Source organism: Triturus cristatus, chromosome 4_2 (genome assembly GCF_964204655.1).
Source record: "Triturus cristatus chromosome 4_2, aTriCri1.1, whole genome shotgun sequence".
NCBI lineage: Eukaryota > Metazoa > Chordata > Amphibia > Caudata > Salamandridae > Triturus > Triturus cristatus.
Genome location: NC_140586.1, coordinates 745,679,250 through 745,700,109, shown reverse-complemented (window position 1 = coordinate 745,700,109; position 20,860 = coordinate 745,679,250). Strand labels below are relative to the sequence as shown.

General features: G+C 47.4%; 1 protein-coding gene across 2 annotated transcripts in view; it reads right to left on the bottom strand.

Moving 5' to 3' along the window:
• FAF1 (Fas associated factor 1) overlaps positions 1 to 20,860 on the bottom strand; it is a 1,868,643-nt gene that overhangs the window by 1,360,375 nt on the left and 487,408 nt on the right. For both annotated transcript variants that reach the window (XM_085602652.1, XM_085602654.1), the window contains exon 7: positions 4,351 to 4,456. In XM_085602652.1, coding sequence (XP_085458778.1) covers positions 4,351 to 4,456 — 106 coding nt within the window. The remainder of the gene's footprint in view (positions 1 to 4,350; positions 4,457 to 20,860) is intronic.

Below are 20,860 nucleotides of genomic sequence, written 5' to 3'. Positions count from 1 at the left end.
TCAAAGTGAGAATATTTGGAGAGGGAGACAGGTCAGTCAAAACCCTTGCCTGGACTGCTAAAAGTCAAAGCTTGTACAGTCAAGCCACAAATCTTAACTGGAAAGGGGAGGATATCACAATCGACCCAGTCTTCATCCTGGACGAATTCAGTAAATATTAAGACACATCTATGGTCCATAGAGCGGGCTCGGAGTTATCGAAATACTTTGGTAAAGTGGCACTGGCTTGGCTGGATGGTCAGGCACGCGAGATCCTAAGATTCCTTTAACTTTAGCGGACATTAAACTAGCTATTATGAGCCTCCCTACTGACAAGGCTTCGCAGAGCGATGGGTTACCAGCCGAATTCTATAAAATATATATACATATCCTTGCTCTGTGACTCTTGGACATGTATAACAAGCCAATTAGAAACAAGCGACTACCCCCACCGCCCCATCCATCCCCACAGAGGCAGTTATTATGGTAATAGTGAAACTGCACAAGGTACCTGCAAAATGCTTCTTCTAAAGCTTTTTGTCTTTACTTAATCTACAAATTCATCTTTATACCACAGCGATCCACTGCATTTAATCTGCGAAGATAAATGGCTGTCCTTTATAGAGTGGACCGCCAACTCCCATTGGTCATGGTCCTCCTTAAAGCAGAGAAAGCATTTGATTTGCTGGTGTGGCTTGGCTGATCATGATGTAAGCATTTTGCAGAATCGGACTCGGAAACTACTTCCGGTCCTTAATTAAACTGTTATATACTAACCCAACAGCTAGGGTCCAGGTATTTAAAATTTGTACGGGTCCGGGCTGCCCCCTTTTTCCACTAAATATTGTGAATGCCATTGAACCTTTGGTTTGCTATATGAGGGAACTGGACTTGCCCCGTGAATTGTGCCTCAGAAATAGTTCACTGATAATACTGCTGTATGCGGATGATGTGATACTTTATGTCCAGAGTCAGTAAGTCAACCAGTCTTCCAATATCTGAGATTTCATCTGGTTTGAGAGACATCCAGGGCTGCAGATAACCTGGCCAAATCTGAAAAAATTCCACTAACTGTATTTACTATACCACTGGTTCTGTATTATCCACTGCAGTGTAGCCCTGAGGGTGTGCGTTACCGATGAGTAGGATTCACTAGTGATTATGATTATCCCATTGGGAGCAACTTTGGAATGGCGCAGGAAACAAATCAGAGCATCAAGCGCTAGATCACGCTTCCGCTCTCTCCTCTAGGGAGAATCTTGATGATTAAGATTATAATCTTACCAAGATTTGTATACCTTTTTGCAAACCTACCGGTGGCACTGCCACTACACCTATTGCAGTAAATTTGACAGACCCTTATGCGGCTCATTTGGCATGGAGGGCAACCTAAGATACGATGGGACGTGTTGACCAGACAGTTGCATTGTGGAGGCTGGCGCTGTGGACTTTAATATATATTATTTAGTTACACAAGCGCATTATATCAAATATTGGTCTGCGACCCGAGAAGTACCAATGCATGTGTGCGCAGAGCGCGCTTTAGCTAAAACGCAATCCCCACTAGGTCAGCACAGTGCTCCCCCATATGTAGCTCATTAAGATGTGGATGTTACTGCGACTCCCAGTCGCACGTGGTGGTAGTTAGCTAAAGGGTTTAAACTTGTTATGCCTTACTCACCGGGGTTCCCTCTTGCAGATAGCTCACTGCTCCTTCACCTGAGAGAAGTCTGTTAAGGCCTCACAAGGGCGCATGTGGCTGTTGACATTGTGAGAGCTTTTTAGGGATGGTGAATTTATCTGGACACGGAATTCTGTGCCTACCTGGGGCAACAACATTGGCACTTTTCAGTTACATCTGACCACGATCTGCATCTAGAGGGGGGATACCTGGGTTTTCTGCAGAGCCACCGGAGATAATGCTCCTTACGACTTACATGGTAAGGCTGATATTGGACAGTCTATTAGCTACCTATATGAGACTTACACGATGGGCACAAAGAGCACCCTCTCTGGGCCCAGATGAAAATGGGAAGAATCCCTGGGGTATGACCTTACAGATAAAACGTGGGCGTACAGCTGAGCAAAGATGAATAACAAGCCACTCAATTATAAACAAAAGTTGATACACTTTAAATACTTGCATCAACACAATTACACTCCACAGCGGATAGCTTAATTTGGAGGGGAGGACAGGATTAAATGTGCGAAATGTGGTGCTGTCTTAGCTGCATATGACTCAGGCATGTCCAGCACTTATAACGTACAGTCAGGAGGTTTTTCATAGTGTGGCACCCATCCTGGATTTCACCATCGATCCCTCACCCAAGATGACGCTGCTGGGGGACACCTCTGTGTTGGCTAAGAGACAGGCTGCCCTGCTCCAGATGCAGCAGCGGGTTCTGGGGATAAAACAAGGGCTCTGCGATCTGGTGTTTTGTCAGGATAGGACTGAAGTACTCTTAGACTACATCTTGCAGCCCTCCCTAGAGTTGCTTGGGCTCCATTTTGGGCCTACCTCTGCACTAAGGACAGTCCCTCCTCTCCTGTCAAACAAGCTCTGAACTTACAAACGTAGCTTATGTAGTAATATAAACTTCACGCAGAATACTAACTGAATGCTAGGAGGGTGGTGTACCCATGCAATCACCTCAACTTTCCTCACACTACGTGTTGTTGTACGATATCTTTAACCCAACAATAGTTGCGACACAATCTGCAAAATGTAATTCAATAAAAAAAATAAAAAAAATGGAGAGATGCATAATCCTCACCTTCCCGTTCTATATAAAAATGAAACTCTCTGTTACGAAACCTAGGAAATTTTACATTCACATGTCTTCAGGTGAGTTGTGTTTCATGGTAAAAGGTTAAAGTGCCATTGTATCAGATAAATACCACATTTGTTATTAAAGCACCATGGATCTTATTTAATAAAACAGAACCTAACAATAGTATTACATATGGTCATGTTAATTACCGTCAATATCATTTAAAAAAAATAATTGGTCGAGGGGAGTTTAACAACTGAATAGAGAAGCATTCTGTAGCCAGTGGATTTCCGCTCATAAAATAAACATCTTATATCAAACGGTTAAATTATATACTATTAAACCTGGCTGCTAAGTAGTACGGTTCACAAGCATTTACCTGACGAAAGGCATGTATCGGTGAACACAGGCAAACATTAGAAGTTGCGGGACTGAGTACGTTAAGTTTGCACAGATGACTGACAGACCATGTTGCTCACTTATTGTAATCGCATTTATATAGCGCTTACTATCTCTGACGAGGCGTTGAAGCGTTTTTTCGGCGAGTAGCACGCTACTCTAGAACCCATAAAGGATTAGTGTTGAATTAGTATAGTGAAATATGAAAGTAATTTGAGTGGTGGATGGGTTAGTCAGTTTCTTTGGATTCAGAAGGATAGCGGAGCTACAGAAGAGGGGAAAAAGGTTTGCATTTATATAGCGCTTGTTACCACTGATGGGGTGTTTTTTCAGTGAGTAGCACACTATTCCGGATCCCATAAAGGATTAGTGGTGAATTAGTATAATGAAATATGAAAGAAATTTGAGAGGTGGATAGTAATCAGTTATTTGGATTGAGACGGATAGCGGAGTTAGGATATATATAATTACTAACACTCACTGAAATTAAGGCATTTCAATTTAGGAGAGAATGGACATAATTTGTTAAATAAGCTGCTTGTCTATGTTGTGGCTGGTGTTCACTAAAATGAAGTTTAATTTTTTTTTTTGTTTTGCTGCACTGTTTTTTTTTTTACTGTCGCTTATTGTAGGACAGCTTCAATGCAGCTCCAATTTAGGAAAGAGTTGGAAGACTCGCCTCTTTGAAGGACGCTAACTACATCAGAATGCATTAAGTGTCCACAACCCAGCTTCCTTCTTTTACTTATTGACTTTATACTCGTCTTCATCCATGTACAACGTTCTGCTGCCTTTTCGATAGGTTTGCGTTACAGAAATACCATATACATACGTGGTTAAATGTACTATGTACACCATGTCCTTCTTTTTCCAAGTTTCAGCAGTAACAACGGTTATGCATCTAAAGACGGGTCCACAAGTGAAACAATGCTTTCAGAAGGTTTCTGTCAGGTAATTGCCACTTATTAATGTGACACTGCTGTTGCAAGGTGGGGCGTGTCACAAAATATTCTACCTATCTATACACATGGTCGTTTATGAGGTACTTCTCTGATGCAGTTCTAATAATCCGATTCTAAAACAACAACATATGCATTAGCCACAGCATGTATTTTCCAAACAGGAAGGAATCTGTGGAGTTCATGTTCCTGAATACGAAGCCTTTACCAGCCTCGTCGGAGTACACAGTGACAGAACTCACCTCCTGAATGGTACTGCTTCCGGAGAAATTCAGGTTGTACTCCCGCTGGACCTCTCGGTGGGTGACGATCAGCATGAAGTTCTGATTTAATGACTCCTGCAGGGCACTGGAGGGGGTGAAAGAAAAACAAGAGGAGCGAGTCAGAGGTGGACATGTTCCAACTCGCTGCACAGCTCGATGTAAAGCCCCAGGAGAAGCCTGCCCTCCATGCCGACATGCTCAGGCACAGACCGCGGGCCTCTGTCGCCTGCAAGTGCCAGGGAGCATGCTGGCACAACCACGGGAGGCTAGAGGCTAATGCTTGCTTTACACACATGGTTGACACTTTGAAAACAGTGAAGCTGTCACCCAGACATTACATACAGCAAGGACTATGAAACACATAACCTTGTAGAATGTGCACTCGATTCACATGTACATCAGAACCCGCTACGAGCTGGCAGTACATCGTGGCAGGAAGGAAGTTCTGGTGAGAAGATACCATGATGGTGGCAGTAAATGCACTACAATAAATATTGCTGTGACAGAGTTTGGATGGGCCTGAACAGATTTTTTTGTTTGTTTAAATCGCTGTTAATACATCCTACCCTAGGTACTATACGAGTTGTGGCTGAATGGCTCACCACAGTCACTGGCCCTTCTAATTCTGAAAAGAAGTTAGGCCTGTGGAAGGACGGCATGACCCAAACGCATTATCCCTGGGTTATGCCCTGAACCCTCAAGTCAGTGACTTCAGGGTGCCACTGGAGGTCCTGAATCAATTAGGTCACTCATCCAGGAGTGACTCCGAGAAACCTGGCTGAAATAGGGTAGAAAGTTGGTATCTGTGGTCTTCCCCCCACACTGATCTACTACAGAACAATACTGAAGACCTGTGCAGTGCATAGTGGCAAGATGGCAAGACCTCACCATTGCCTTCATCTGGCGGAAACTAGGGCAAAGCTCTATTTCTTCTCTGTGACAAGCGGCTGTGGTCTGTTGCTGCATCCTGTGAGAATGTCAGGGCTGCGCTTGAGGAGCTTGGACCCAAGGGTGAGACCCGCTACCAATGAGGAAGAGATGGATTTCAGTGGAGAACACCCTGTGCCAGATATACTGGGGGACTTCCACTGCCTGGGCAGCAGGTCACAGTAGACACAGCGAGGAAAAACAGAAGGAAGATCCTGTGGGAGGCAACAGATGACCTAGACTATGCCCTAGACAAAGGAAACTGCAGGATGCACAGGGGCGAGAAGCTTGGCTGCCTAACATACGGGCGGTGCATTTTTTCAGACAGGGGAGTCTGACTTCTAACATACCAGAGGAAGAAGAGAGGTACCACAGGCTAAGCTGAGGCCCAGTGTTCAGTTGTCATGGGAACACCAGAAAAGCTGAGGAAAGGGAAGACATGACCTTCATGACTTTATGGGGCTCCGAAACTAAAGGGATCTGTAAATGCAGTGACTGCTGTGGAGCTAGGGACTGGAAACAAAACTTGCAAGGCCAGGTTAATGCTGATATGTCAGACACTGTCGCTAGACAGGAAACTGCCCCTCTCAGGCCCTCTTTGCTTTCCTCAGTGGCACCATAGTAGATTTAAACCTCTGGTAGCAGATGAAACGGTTTGCTTCAGACTGACTTAGCAAAGCGATCAGACCGCTGCAGCTTAGTACCAAAGAGGAAGGGAGATCCCAATGCAGCAACATAAGCATGGTGGACCTGCTGGATAAGGTGGATGGACTAAGCATGAAACTTTTCGTGGAAGACTGGATAGAGCAGTATTTGAATCCAAGAGGCATATCCAATTTCTGCTTAGCGGAGAGTGCACACTGGGCATCGGTGTGCCCTCCACACCGTAGGCTAAGACCTTTAAGTTGCTTAACTATAAGGACAGGGACCCTATCCTATAGGCGTCCAGGGGCATGGGTTCAATATAGTATGAAACTGGGGGAAAGCTTGCTACTACTAGACTACTTCAAATAGTGCAATAACAAAAGAGAAGCTTCAATGTGGTTACAAAGAGACGGAGAAGCATGGATGCGAAATACCTACAACTCTGCATCAAAACCTTCTCATACTACCACTGTAAGCAAATACAATTTGCAAACATCAGTATACACAGGTAAAGGAGAAGAGGGCCATGACTAGTATTAAAAAAAAAAAGATAGGAGCTGGATGCAAATGTAGCTCCCAAAAATACCCATACACTTCATACAGTATTCCGACAGCTTAATACACAAACAGAATGTGCGGATGCTTTCGTACACAAATACAGTATACTCATACCACCATATGGAGGTACCACCACAGGATCCATTAAGCACACATGCGAAAACCAGAAGCTTATATACACAAATGTATGTTTACAACTCAACAGAAAAATACAGCATGCACTAGTACGAGGGTAAAGATATTGATGACATCATTGGGTGTCATCAAGGATGATCTCGTGTTAATCACGAGCAGCGCACAGGAGACAACTAAGGCGTGTTAGCTTCTTAGAAAAGTGCTAATAAGATAGCATTAACCAAAGGTATCTATTTTACTATACTAGAAATGTGCAAAGGTAATTTTTGTAAGAAGCTAGTGTGCAGTAGAAACAACTAAAAAACAAAATCATGTGTCATGAGGAGGTACATTTTCTTGGACACAAACCGCAGCGAGGAATTGAAAGAGGCAATAAATTACCAATACAATTCTTAAGAAATGACACCTAGCAGAGAAGAGTCGTACTGTGGACTACTGTAGGGCTGGGAATAAAGGCCAGTGTAGATGCTGAACGATCAACCGAATGCCAAGTAGAGAAGCACTACTACAGCGACTGTAAGAGACCGATGTAAGTCTGCGTGAAGAAGAATCTCGAAATGCTACAAAAGGCACGTAGAACTATGGGGTGGTCTATAAAAAACATAATGGGCATGGAAAGAGCGAGCTATCAAACAAGGTAAGGAAAAATGCGGAGAAACATCATTAGTAATTTAAAATTGCTAAGCAGTGAATGGTAAGAAAATAGCAGAGTTTTGGGAGAGTGTCCACAATACATTGAGAAGAGGATGGGGAAGTTGTAAAGCAAAGAGTTTGGCGAAATATTAAACACCGCTGTGGGAGAGGAGGTAACACTTTGGGACTGACAGAGATGCTTCTGGGGACAGAAGAGCAGGACAAGTGTGGTAGGTAAGGTTACAATGGGGAGGGAAAGTTCAAATGAAATTCCTTGCAATTTGGATTCCACAGCACCCAGTTAGTGGAGGTTTGAAAATCAGTGGGGGAGGGGAAAAAGATAAACATGGAGTTTAGGCAGGACGATGTGAGGGCCACAGCACTATCATAATGTATGAGGCCTCTAGGGCAAAATAAAAAGAGGTAGAGCTGCAAATTTCATTTCTAGACACATTTCAGTTTTTCTACTATTGGAAGAAACATCTAATGAGCATTGAATGTAGCTTGCGAGGGAGAGCCTACATCACTTAGATGACTATGCAGGATTCACTGTGGTCCCGAAAGGGCCTGACCGTTTTCCACAAAGTAGCAAGCATTACAGCCTGGTAAAGTATAAGGGGGAAGACAAGGTCTCTGAAATAATGACATATCTTACCGGAGATGAGGCCTGGAATATTTGTTTCAAATCTGTTTATTGAACACGACACAAGGAAAAGTCAGACAAATTAAGGCAATGCAACCCGATCAAAAAAGCATAAAAAGAATATCATCTTGGATGTCAGAGTATTTGAGTAAAACAGAGAAGGAGTCAGTACATTATCACCCAAACCAGTGCTGTAGAGGAAAGGAGGAAAACTAAAATGAAAAGCGAAACAATATGTTGCAACCCTTTAAGGTAATAGGACATCTCTCTCAATTCGAGACAGACAAAAGGAAAACATCCAACATTGCTCAAATCGAATGAAACATTGTCCTTGTCAACACAATTAGGTGATCAATGTAAAGCTAGGTACAGCATACCCTGCTCACCTGATTCGTGCGCTAGGCAGACTAATATTCCTAACTGAGCGATATCAGGGACACATCGGCCAAATTGAACAGAAGGAAAGGAGAAGGAAAAAGGAGGAGAAGGAAAAAGGAGGGAGGGCCAAACCACCCATCTAAGAGGGGGAGAGGAGGAAGAAACGTTAGAAATAACCTGCTGTTGGAGGGGGTCAAAGGTCTCCCAATGAAGGACGAGGTAAGGCCTCTCCCGCGGAGGTAGTGGTACGGGGGGAATCCAGCCAGTGACCCCTCACATAAGGTTCAAGAAAATCATCAAACAGCTGCAGAGCTCATAGACTAGGGGGAACCAATCGGGAGTGTTCCATCTTAGAGAAATGATGTATTAGTGGCTGCCAGAAGCGGGGGAATTTGGCGTCCGTGTGGTTGATACATGCAGTGAGCAATTCAAGGGCTAGAACGTGCCACAAACAGAGGAACCATGTGGCCACCAAGGGGGGTGAGGGGGTATTTTCTTCCAGAATAAGGCTATGGAGTGCCTGTAATATCAAACGCCAGTCTGTTTACGTCATAGCAGTCAATGTCAGGGGCCTAATGCCTAATAGGGTAATCATCGGGGAGGAAGGGATAGGGAAGCCCACTACATCCTTAATATGACTGAGAATCTCCTTCCAAAACATCTCAAGACTCGGACAAGACCACCAAATATGTACAAAGTCCTCTCTGTCACCCTGGCATCTCTAGCAAGTCGGGGGGAAATTTGGTAACGTCTGTTGTAGACGGGCTGGGGTGAAGTACCGTTGTGACATAAGTTTGTACGCTGATTTGCGTTGCGGTATACTATGGTATATTTTTGGGATGTCCTGCCATAACCGGGTCCAACACTCTGGAGATATGTCTTCGCCTAAATCTGTGTTCCATTGCTTTTGATAAGTGTGCTGGTGCGATTGTTGCAAGACGGTGTAAGTGTGAGAGATCAGGCCCCTTGACTCATCAAATTGGCGCACTAAGGTTTCAAAGGCCATAAGTTGTCTAGTGGCTCTTTGGAGATAGGCCTGACAGAGCGGCCAACGCTGTATCTGATAATTTTGCATCCGAGCCCCCTCTGTAGTGAGGAGTTTGTCGCCCTGAAACACGTCTTGAATGACAGCATTGACCATCAGACCACGCACTAAACGTTAGAGGCTGCAGCGCAGGAGGGAATATGGGATTGCGCACAATAGGCGTGTCAGGGGAAGGGAAGGTAGTCAGGCCACAAGAGAACACCAGTTCATCCCAAATCTCCAGGACTGTTTTAGTAGGAGTAGAACTGTATGCACTACGGGGACGAGCTCCACAAGAAAGCCAAGCCAAATCCCATAAAGGCCTACAAGAGACTGCCCGGTCCATATGGAACCAATGTTTTTTGCTCTTGTGGACCACCCACTCTGATATATACCGAAGGTGACAGGCGCAGTAATTTTCCAAGAGATTGGGACACCCGAGACCACCCCGGTCCCGAGGCAACATCAGGATCCTATTAGAAAAACGCAGACAAGACCATCCCCATATAAAAGTGGTGAAGTCGCGCTGGAGACAGGATGTTAGCCTGAGCTATCTGGGTGGGAAGGGACTGAAATAAATATAATATCTTCGGGAAAAGTGACATTTTTATATTATTAATACGTCCTAGCCATGCAAGAGGGAGACCTCTCCATCTACGTAATTCCGTCTAAATCGCCCCCCAATACCTAGGCTAGTTAGTCTATGTCCAGGAGGAAAGCGAGAGAGTCAGATCCAATCCCAGGTATCTTATCGACTTTTCAGACCACTGTAGAGGAGGCAAATCTTCCAGATCCTGGACCTCTTAGGCCGGTAGAGTAAGATTGAGGGCATGCGATTTAGCAAGATTAATCCGGTTTCCCGAAGCTGTCTCGAAAGACTGCAAAATCGTAGCTAAAGCTGGAAGGGAAGAGGACGGGGAGGAAAAGGAAAGAAGGAAATCATCTGCAAAGAGGGAAACTTTGTGATCACATTCCCCAATAGCAAAACCCTGAATCTCAGGGTTACGTCGAATTGCGAAAGCAAGGGGTTCCACTACGAGGGCAAATAACAGAGGGGATAGCAGGCAACCCTGTCTGGTGCTGCAATAAATCGGGATGGAAGCAGTGAGACGTCCATTAAAATGGATGCGGGTAGTGGGATGTGTATAAGAGGCCATCAACCTGGAGATCATCACAGGACCCAATCCCACCCTCTGCAGAACCTCCCGTAGAAAGCGCCAGTCCACCCGATCAAAGGTTTTCTCTGAGTCTACGGACACCAGACAAGCTGGTATACCTCTAATCTGGGCCTTTTCAACAAGATGGGCGATTCGACGAATGTTGTCCGCTCCCTGCTGATGGTGTAGATCTTAGCGTCAGTATTTAAGAGAGCAATAGGGCGATACAAGGTAGGCAAGCAGTGATCTTTTCCAGGTTTTGGAACAAGGACAATCTCCACTTCCGCCATGGTTGGAGTAAGGCGCGAAACCTCCGTAAAACTGTTAAAAAGGTGTAGCAAATGTTCTGGAAGCTGAGGGAAGAAGCCCCGATAAAAGGCTACTGGCAGGCCATCGGGACCCAGAGTTTTCCCCCACTGGAAGCTGTTTCAGAGCTTTCGCTATTTTCTCGTGCGAAATACGGTCCTCCATAATACCCCTATGATGGGCACTTATAGCGTCCCAAGGGCAAGAGTCCAGAAATTCCGCAACCGCAGGAGTCTGCATAAAAGTCCTATAGAAATTCGACAGAACCGAAGTCTTGTCGGGCTCCGAAATAGCCCAAGTACCATCCGGGCGTTTAAGTTTGGTGATGTGTGCCCTCGTATTCCTAGCCCGAAGGCGCCACGCTAGACATGCCCCCACCCTGTCCCCTCCCGCATAAAATTTTTGTTTAAGGGCAAGCAATAGTCTCTCTGCCTTATTAGTGCGGTGCAACCATAGTTGACCCTGTGCCTCTGCAAGTAGACATTTATTGCGAAGAGATGGTTGGAGGTGGTCCTTTCGTTCTAACGTTTTAATATCCGCAGCGAGTGAATTCTCTATGAGATGGGATTCCCGGGTTCTTGCAATGATACAGTAGATATAACCCTACACATGGTAGCCTTAAAGGCATCCCACCGGATAGTTCAAGAGGTATCAGTGAGGTCATTCACTACAAAAAAGGCCTCAATCTCCTTACGAACATCTGCTACATCAACGGGGTCTTGAAGAACCTGAGGTGGTAGCCTCCATCTGGGGATGGCCTCCGTATTGGGTCTAGGGAGTTGTAGAGATATCAAAACATGCGCATGGTCCGACAGAGAAATATCAGATATCTCCGCGGTGACTAGCGTCTATAGTAATGGTAAAGAAAGAAAACAATAGTCGATACAGGAGTATGATCAGTGTGCGTGGGAGAAAAAGGAGTAGTCTTTAGCTTCTGGGTGCAAGTATCTCCATGCGTTAATTAAACCTAAGTTTGTAATAACATTTTTTAAAGTGGCAGACATTGCTCCAGCACTATGAAGGGCTTGAGCCGTACAATCCCATTCCGGGTTCCATACCAAGTTAAAGTCCCCCACAAGAATGATCGGTGTGGTGACTGAGTGAAGGAGATCATGAAGGTGGAAGCGTAAGAATGTATCCTGGTTCTGATTAGGGGCGTATATATTTACGAGGGTCAGGGATCCCCCACCCCAGGACATTAGAATTTTAAAAAACCTCTCACTCTTGTCTTTTGTAGCTTTAGCACCTTGGACACCCCATCCGGCTTTAAGGAGAATGGCCACACCACCCGTTTTAGTAGAAGCACAGGCCCAGAATTGCTGAGGATATTTGGGGTGAGTCATAAGGCGAGTGTCGGAGGGGAGCTGGTGTCTCTTATTGGGAGAGTTGAGCCCCTTTACATTTAAGGGGCAAAACTTCATGGGATTAGTCATATCAAGCCTAAACAATCAGTTCGCTCATAGCAATCTCTAGGCCACCATTGCAGGCCCATAAACTTCCCCACAATCTCCAGCAGCAAAGCAGCACAATCCGTAGCAGATCCAAAACTCCCGAACTAGCTAAGAACCTCCAAGGGTATCCCAAAGGCTCAGGAGCGCAGCCAACCAGACTCCATCTCCCCAACAACAGCGCATCAGGAAAGAGAAAGAATAAAGAAAGGAAGAAAGCAGAGAACACAATAATACATGGCCAGCTGGGCCAAACAATATCAGAGTCCGTTAGGAACGGCCCGGAGTCCAAAGTATAGGCCATTCTGTAAAAGTCACTCATCAAAGAGACCCTGAAAAAGAATGAGGCGGGGGGGGGCAAGCGCAGGGCATCTTATGGGTCTCTGCATCCAGCAGGCCTGTGGCAGTGCAAGATGAGCAGTAAGACAATTCACCACGGGGGCACTATCAAATCAGCCAAAGTCAACTCAAGGAGCCTCATTGCCCAGCGGGTCATCCCAATAGTGATTACATTGCTACAGGTGGACTTGTAATACCACAGTGTTGCAGCCTTCGTCCAGATTGGTCAAATAGGAAAGAAGATCAAGTTGAAGTGACCAAGGGCCTGTTCATAAAGGAGGCAGCGAAATGTCAAAGACCAGAAGTGGAATATGTCCACATTATTCTGTGTGGGCCGGTGATTGAGATGGCGGAGAGGAGTCACTAAAGGCCCTTATGTGGCTGATAAGTTCCTGTTTGGCCTGAGAAGAGTCCCGTTCCTGGAGACTTCGTCTGTGCTTAGGTGGCCCGACCGTAGACCATTCTGGGTGTAAGGCCCCCCCCAGGCGCCCCTGAGGAGAAGGGAGACCAGCACCATCCAGCTCAAGCGGGAGTTGCAAGAGCTGCTTTGCTTCCGTCGGTGAGCTGAGAGCTTGTCGCTTCCCCTCCCAGGAGACCAACAAGGCAAAGGGTGGCCCCATTGATACTTGATATTAAGGTCTCGGACCTAATCTGTGAACACCTTAAATTCTTTTCTCCTTTGCAGAGTAGCCGGAGCCAAGTCTTGGAAGATCTGGATCGATAGGCCATTATAGGAGATATCCCTGGCCCCCTGAGTCTTTCTCAAAATAGCCTCTTTATCCGCAATGAAGTAAACCCTTGTAAGGATATCTGGAATGAAATCAGGTCTGTTGCGAGGGCCTTGTACTCAATGAGCTCTATCCAGCACATGGGTAGATGCCCCCTCACTCTCTCGGATGGCCTGAAGGAGGTCTGCCGTATAGGTCATGGTATCCTTGCCCTCCGCTCCCAGGGGAGCTCTACTAATACGTAGACTGTTTCGCCTACTGCGATTTTTTAAGTCCTCCTGCTTCAACTGTAGGCTGATGTTTTGGTCCTCAAGCTCCTCCATCCATCTCCACAAGCTCTCGTGGTCATCTGATCTAGCGTCCATAGTGCGTTCGAGATCGTCCACCCTTCCGCCAATCTCTGTGACCTCCTTCCGGATGTCCTGCAGGCCAGTTTTGAAGTCCTGTCTGAGGGAGCCAATTTCTTCCTTGATCTCTTGGAGGAAGGACGCCATGAAGGCCTGGGTAATCGGCATACCCAATCCCGCTTGGTCTGGAGCAGGTACTAAAGGAGCTGGGGCATCCTGCGTCTGTGTATTGGTTTTAGACCATAGAGATGTTACCGGGTTGTCTCTGGACGAGGTAGAGTCTGAGTCTTTCTTGGCTTTATTCTTGGGAGACATGGCAGGACTACGAGTTACAGTACTTTAATGGCTATTTGAAAGATGGGGTCCCTGAGAATGTGGAACAAACGCAGTAGGTCAGACCTCACCGGAGGTAAAGAGTCAGCCGGGAGAGGACAAGGAGGGCCACCAAGCCAGCCTCACTCCCTCAAGCTCTACCCAGGGGAGATCCAATTCTATTCAATAACGTTAAACGGTGTATTATGCCTCGGAGCAAAGCAGGTATAGCTAAGGAATCGAGTCAGAACACAGCTGTAACCCCAGATACTTCACACTATCACACCGCCCACAGTGAGCTAATGGGAGTGTAGATGCCAAAAGGGGGACCCCAGGGGAGCATCTGTAAGCTCGTTCCACTCACAGCATGGTCCCTGGTCAGAAGCCTCGAGGAGGGCAAGCACAAAGCGCAAAGTCCAACTTGTAGATCCCACAATTCCAGACAACATAGAGGTTTCAGAGGTCCATCACTTCACCAGGTAAGCCCCGGGCCTCGAGGAGTAGTAAATGACCCCTTCTGCTAGCGAGGGTTGGTATTATTAACCTCCGTCCGCCAAATGGCCCAGCTGAGGTCGAGGTACGAACGTGGGACCAAGAAAGCACACAGGGGTCATCGAGCCCACAAGACACATCCCCAGGAGACAGAAAGGCAACGGCGTCCACAATGCAGGGAGACTATTCTGTCCGTAGCTCACCCCCGGCACCAAGGCAACAGTCCTAGGCTTTCGCCACAACTCACTGCGTCCAACCACCAGGGTAGCAGGGGACTCAGGTCCACCAGGACGTCCCCCAGAGCCTATATGATGATGTAGCAAGGCTTACTATCAAATGTCCTCAATGCAGGGCCCTCAGCAAGATGGGAGTATTGCACGGGGGCCCCCAATCCGGAGTCCACGGCCAGCCCGACTGCAGCTAAAGGGGATCAGGGGTGTGGTGTGTTGCTTCGCTTTAAGATGGTGCCGGCAGGACCCCCAGCACAACAGGCAACAAAACCATTGTCTATTCACCACTGGGGGGCCCCTCTCCAGGCCCAGCAGCCCTCCTTGAATCAGGCGCACACGGGCACCCAGCTCGCCTCCTTTGCTGGAGCTCACAGCTCACCCAGTCACCGCAATGTCACCGGCCCAAAGCGTAGCGTCTCAGAAGGCCTGCAGTTCCCCAGGGCTCATCGTAGCTCCCAAACTCTCTGGGGAACTCGCAGCAGCCAAGGTACAGCAATCCGGGCCTTCTGCTCTGTCGTCCCAGATGCTGCGATTCCCAGGCTTGGAAACGCAGCCCAGCGAGATCCATGCTCTGGAGCTCCTCACCCAAGATGGCGGCAGCAGGCCTCCGGTAGATTGTAGTCTTGTGGTGCAGGGCTACCGAGCCAAGCAGGGGCCCCCGCGGGCGCCCAGGAACAGCTCCGTTCCTCCTCTCACCATTTGGATCACGAAGCACCAGTCACCAACCCCAGTGGCCGGGGTGAACAGCTGAGACCAAGCGCAACGGAGCGGAGACCCAGGTAAACACGTCTCACTCCATGCGTGACTTGGCCACGCCCCGGCCTGGAATATTTGAATGTATATGCTCGTAGAGGCAAGAGGAGCATGCAGTCATTTTTGTCCAGTATTACATGCGACCTTAGTCATGAAATATAAGTTATTTTCAATACTAGTTAAGATCTGAAATATTCACGACATTCTTTGAGATATCATTATCAGTCCAAACTAGTAATACATTTGGTGAACCGTATGTCAATATGTGTTCTTTTTCATGCGACTGTAGTTAAGGATATTGTGAATACTCTGGATTCTAAGAAATATTATTGCAGACGACGAAACATTCCTGTTCTGCGCACTACCTCTCCAATGCATCCTCTTGGGATGGCAGGGGGAATCTCTGGTGGTTTCACCAGACACAGAAGAGCTTCCACATCAGCCACTGGGCCTTACTGTGACAATGGATGAATGGTTGGATGACGTGGCCACCTCAAGGAGGAAAGTGTTGTGGCAAACAGACTGCAGAATATTCCACCTCGCCTAGGCAGCATTTTTACAAGAGGCACTGTTCAAACTGTAAAGAGGAGAGACTCCCCTTTCCAATGGTGCCTCTCCCTAATGAATTCCAGCTAGGCCATTAGGGTTTTGTTTTTTCTGTGGGGGCAAGGAGGATAATTCGAAATGCAACTTTTTCCCTTCCCTGTAAGGCTGTTTGAGTCCCCTAGTCACTCCTGATTGATCCCTCTCACCCTACACGTAAAGGACATTTTCGTAGAGAGTATTAGTGCCCAGAGGTCATGTGCCTAGGCAAGAGATGCACCAATGGAAAGGGGAGAGATAACAAGTTACTAATGGTTCCCCTCTCCTATGGATTCCTGCTTGGGGGTCTTACTAGGCACATACTGTAGTGAACATGAATTTGTCACTAGCCACCAGGTTTGTTTGGGAGGGGGGCCTGGGGGAGAGAATTTGAGGTGTAGGCTTCACCTGTCTGCCCCCTAAGCATAGTGGGTGGCGCTCTATAGGCCAAAATATAACTTTTCTCTTCCCTTATGGAGCCAATGGGGTCTCAGTCTCCTGATTGCCCACTCTTCCCAGGTAAGGGGAATGGTAGCCATCATTTATAAAACTGTTGGCACCTGGGGGGGAGCTATACCACCTGTCCAGGCACAAATACTGCAAAGAATTGCACCACTTGAAAGTGAAGACACTCAATTGTGTCCTTCTTAGAAGGATTACTGCTTTGGTATTGTGTCCTTTTGTTAAGTCACCAGAGCATTTTCTGCTAAGATCTTAAATTCATTCATTGCTTCCAATGTTTTGTTGCTGCCTCCATTACTTTTGTACTCTGCTATCACTTCCAGTGCATTGCATTCTCACTTTCTGCTCATATGTGTCTCACAGACACACACATACATATTCTCAGAGCATTAACATTTCTACTAATATCTCTGTATCCTACCAATCACACAGTATTTGAGAGAGAAAAAAACGTTTTCTACATGGCGTCTAAAGAGAATAGCCATGCAATACAATAAGGAATTTGTAATGTTGCTTCGAAATCTCAACCTGTATTGGGGAGAGAAATGGCACTGTAGCCTAATCTGGGGTGCATGCCAGTAGGGAACAGCAAAGAGAACAGGAAGGCTGCTCATTTGGCAGGCCCCTATAGATTCAAGCAGCTAATTCATTCTTTCACAGAAAATGCTGGATGCAATCTCAATATTGCATTTTTTGCGCCCATAAAAACTACTGCCAACGTTTTGTGGAAGGCGAATTCCTTGTGAAGATTGTTCAGCTAACAAATTTACCTGCCAAACATTTTTGAGGGGAAATGGCGCCAACTCTGGCGCCTCACTCTAGAGCAGACTTGTAGGATTCCCACTTCACTTGGGAGACAAATAAAGTTTGGGACCTTACCCTGGCTCATGTGGCTATTGCACAAACAATCATGACAGGTTTGTTAGTTTTATCGTACAGTTAGAGCAACACCCAGTTTCACATCCATGATGAGCTGAGATCTTTTTTGATTTTGCAGCGCATGCTGCATTTCAATGAGAAATCTGCAGAACTGCCACAGGATCATCCAAACCATAACAGGTTGTTCAAACTTCTGCCTATCATGAACCATTTCTCTTCCACATTTCCTCAGATTGTACTCCAGGAAAGAATAAAGCAGTCAATCAGTCCTCGATTGTTCACGAAGGGTGGCTGCTATTTTGGCAGCATATATATCAAACAATACAGCTAGATAGGGCATCAAGCTGTATATTTTATGCTGGAGCTCCCTAGGTCATGCACACAGGTTAAACGTGCATTCTGGGAGAGTATCCCTTTCACATTAAGAATTTGTGCTAAGATTTTGCACTGTGACTTGTGATACAATTCGAAGTTGCTGCAAAAGATTCCCTCAGGATCTTGCTTCTAAAAAAGCTTCAAAAAGTTCAATGCAAAGACCTGTTACCTGTGAAATTCTCAGGCAGATGGGAAGTACTCATGCTTAGTGCAATTCATTAAAAAAAAAAAAAAAAAAAACATTTTTATTAAGTTTTTAAAGTTTACGACAGTTAGTTACAGTGCACATTTGTCACAGCATGAAACATCAATTGGACATTGCAGAGCCATTATTATAGCATTCTTACAATTTCGATTATCAAGATAAATTCTACGGTTCTGTAAAGAGTGGTGACTGTTTGCGTGTCACGGCTGATGCGCGTTTAGTAACTGCCCACCTTCTCTGACTGTGTGTCCGGATTCATATCAATGCTGGAACACCGACCTGCTCTGTGATTCATGTCATGGGGCGGCGGGTAATTCCTACAATGGGACAACTTAAAACGTAACAGAGTGAATACAACTGGGGTTGGATACTCCGGCAGTCTCCTCGTCTGTCCTAACCTCCGTACAGTTACACTTGCTGCACTGTTTCCAATTACCCACTATATGGCTTTGTTACTAAATGGGGCATAGGCGGCTCAGGTGGCACATTTTGTTAGCTTGGTTGCACCTTTGCGCTGGCTGTGTCTGATATATATTCTCTGTCAACCGATGATGTTCGCTATGTGCGAGAGCCTGTCTGCGTCTTCGCCTGTGTGCAATAACTCGGTCAGCATCGCATCCCACCCAGCTGCTATCGGGGTCCTGCGAAATCCTGTGATGTCCCTGCGGCGAATTACGACTCTTTCCGCTTTGTGTCTCCATGCATAAATGTTGGGAGGGTCCAGCGACTTCCACCTTTTGGTGATTAATCTTTTGGCTCCTACAATACCCAGATCTAGAAACTTTGCGGACACCTTATTTTCACAAGTTCAGCGGTATAAGTGTAGTATGTAGGCCTGCCATTCAAAAGGGATTATATGCTCTGTGCAGGAGGCCAACATAGCTACCACCTCCCTCCAGTAAGTGTGAAGGCAGGTACAGTCCCATAACATGTGTAATAGATCCGCATCCACCAGAGCGCACCGTGGACAAGCGGCATCTGTGCGGTTGAACTAACGATTTATTTTAGCGAGTGTAAGGTATGCCCTTAGTGCGATATAGTACTGGATTTGGCGGAAACGCATGTTCCTGGGGATGCGTATTGTGCTCTCTAGTAACCAAGCCCATTCCGTGTCTGAGATCAGTCTCCCCCAATCTTGCTCCCTACGGATGCGAAGGGGACACAAACTGAATGCTGTGTGCTGGCGGAAAGAGGCAGCAAACCACCGCGTGAGATGCCTTCCATTGCCCATGACATGTAGGTAGTGCATAGTGAGATGAGTTGGCGGCTCAGCAGTGAAGTCGCCCCACTTAGACGTAAGTGTGGCTATTAATGAGCAATGCAGGAGGAACTCACCAGATGGGAGCCTTTCTTCTACCTGTAGTGTCATATATGGGACTAGTGTGCCATCTCGATACAGGTCGCCCAGAATTTGGACACCTGCCTCATGCCAGTCACGGAACTCTGTTGCTGTTACCGCTGATCGGTCTTTGGGTGACCCCTCTAACGGTAGTGCCGTATGGTGTGACTTGCCTAGTTAAAAATAAACTTCTGCGGAAGCACTTATATGCTACTCCAAGCAGCAGGGGCTCTGGGTGTCTCACAGTCGTGCCGGGATGGAATATCTTTATAAGTCGCAATAATGTATAGGGTGGACTCATGGTGGCAGTGTCATCACGCTGTCGATCAGCGAGCCACCTGGCTATCCACTGTAATTGTATGAATTCATATTCTTCATATTCTTCCAGATAGGGTCAGGGCTGAAACCCTAATACATGACAGCACGCTCACAGTAGTGTAAAACTATTTAATTTTGCAAAAAACATATTTGTAATACTTCACGATTGGTGTGCAGGTTCACTCCTAACTGACATTTTTCATATCCACTGTAATTGGACAGCAAGATAGTATTGCTCTAAATTTTGGGTTGCAAGGCTTCCCTGATCTGTGGGAAGGTATAGCTTTTCAATTGCCACCCGGTGTGGGGCACTGCCCCATATAAAGTTGCGGACCAATTTCTCCAACATATTAAAAAAGGCGGGGTGGGGGCGTGGTCTCGCCTGACATGGCGTGAGACGTGCGCTGCTTCTGCTCCGGGCTGCCGCCGAGTTTTAATGCCTGTAACTGCGGAGTGGCGGCGGCGGCTGGGCTTGGTTTGACACCCACAGGCGGCGGAGTGCTGGGGGCTCCCGCTGAGGGCTGCTTGGCGCCCGGAGACCGAGGCCAACGGCTTGGAGGGCCGCGGGGGGCTGACGGTTGCCGCGCTGCCCGCCATTTTGCCTGTCACCCGATCGCCTGTCACCGCCGCAAAACGGGAGACCTCGCAGCAGTGAGGGTGGAGCTGGAGTCGCCTGGTGTGCCGGGAAGGACCTGACCTGCAGCGGACCTTGGGCTGCGGGGGCCGTGGACCCCGGGGACGTCGGAGCCGGGGCGGCGGCCGCCATTTTCCCGCTGACGGAGGCCCTGGAGAGCGGAGGAGACTGGGAGCCGGAGCCAGCTGTCTGAGGCGCTACGCACTGGTAGGGGACGGCGACAGTGGTGACTGTGTGGCGGCGGTGGAGGTGCCGAGGGGAGATCCGGGCGGCGGCTCCCGTGCAGCGCTCCTCGGCTGGACCTTGCGTGCCTGGTGCCGGGGGCGGAGAGGCTGGCCGCCAACTTGAGGGCTGGAAGCGCCTTGTGGAGAGGACAGCGCTGGGGGAGACCTCAGGCGAGTGCCGGCGGATGTGGTGAGGGGCCCCGAGACTGGTTGGTGGTGGCCTGTGGGCCGTGCTCTTGGGCCCTGGATTGGCGGGGTGTCTGGCCCGGAGGATCCCTGCGGGTGCCCTTTAACGCGGAGAGTGGGCCTGTCCCTCTGTGCCCTACTGCTACCCTCGCTTGTGGAGACTGTTGAGGGCTCTGGGCCCCGGAACGCGCTCGCGCGCTTCTGCCCCACCTGTCCGGCCCCTGGAGATC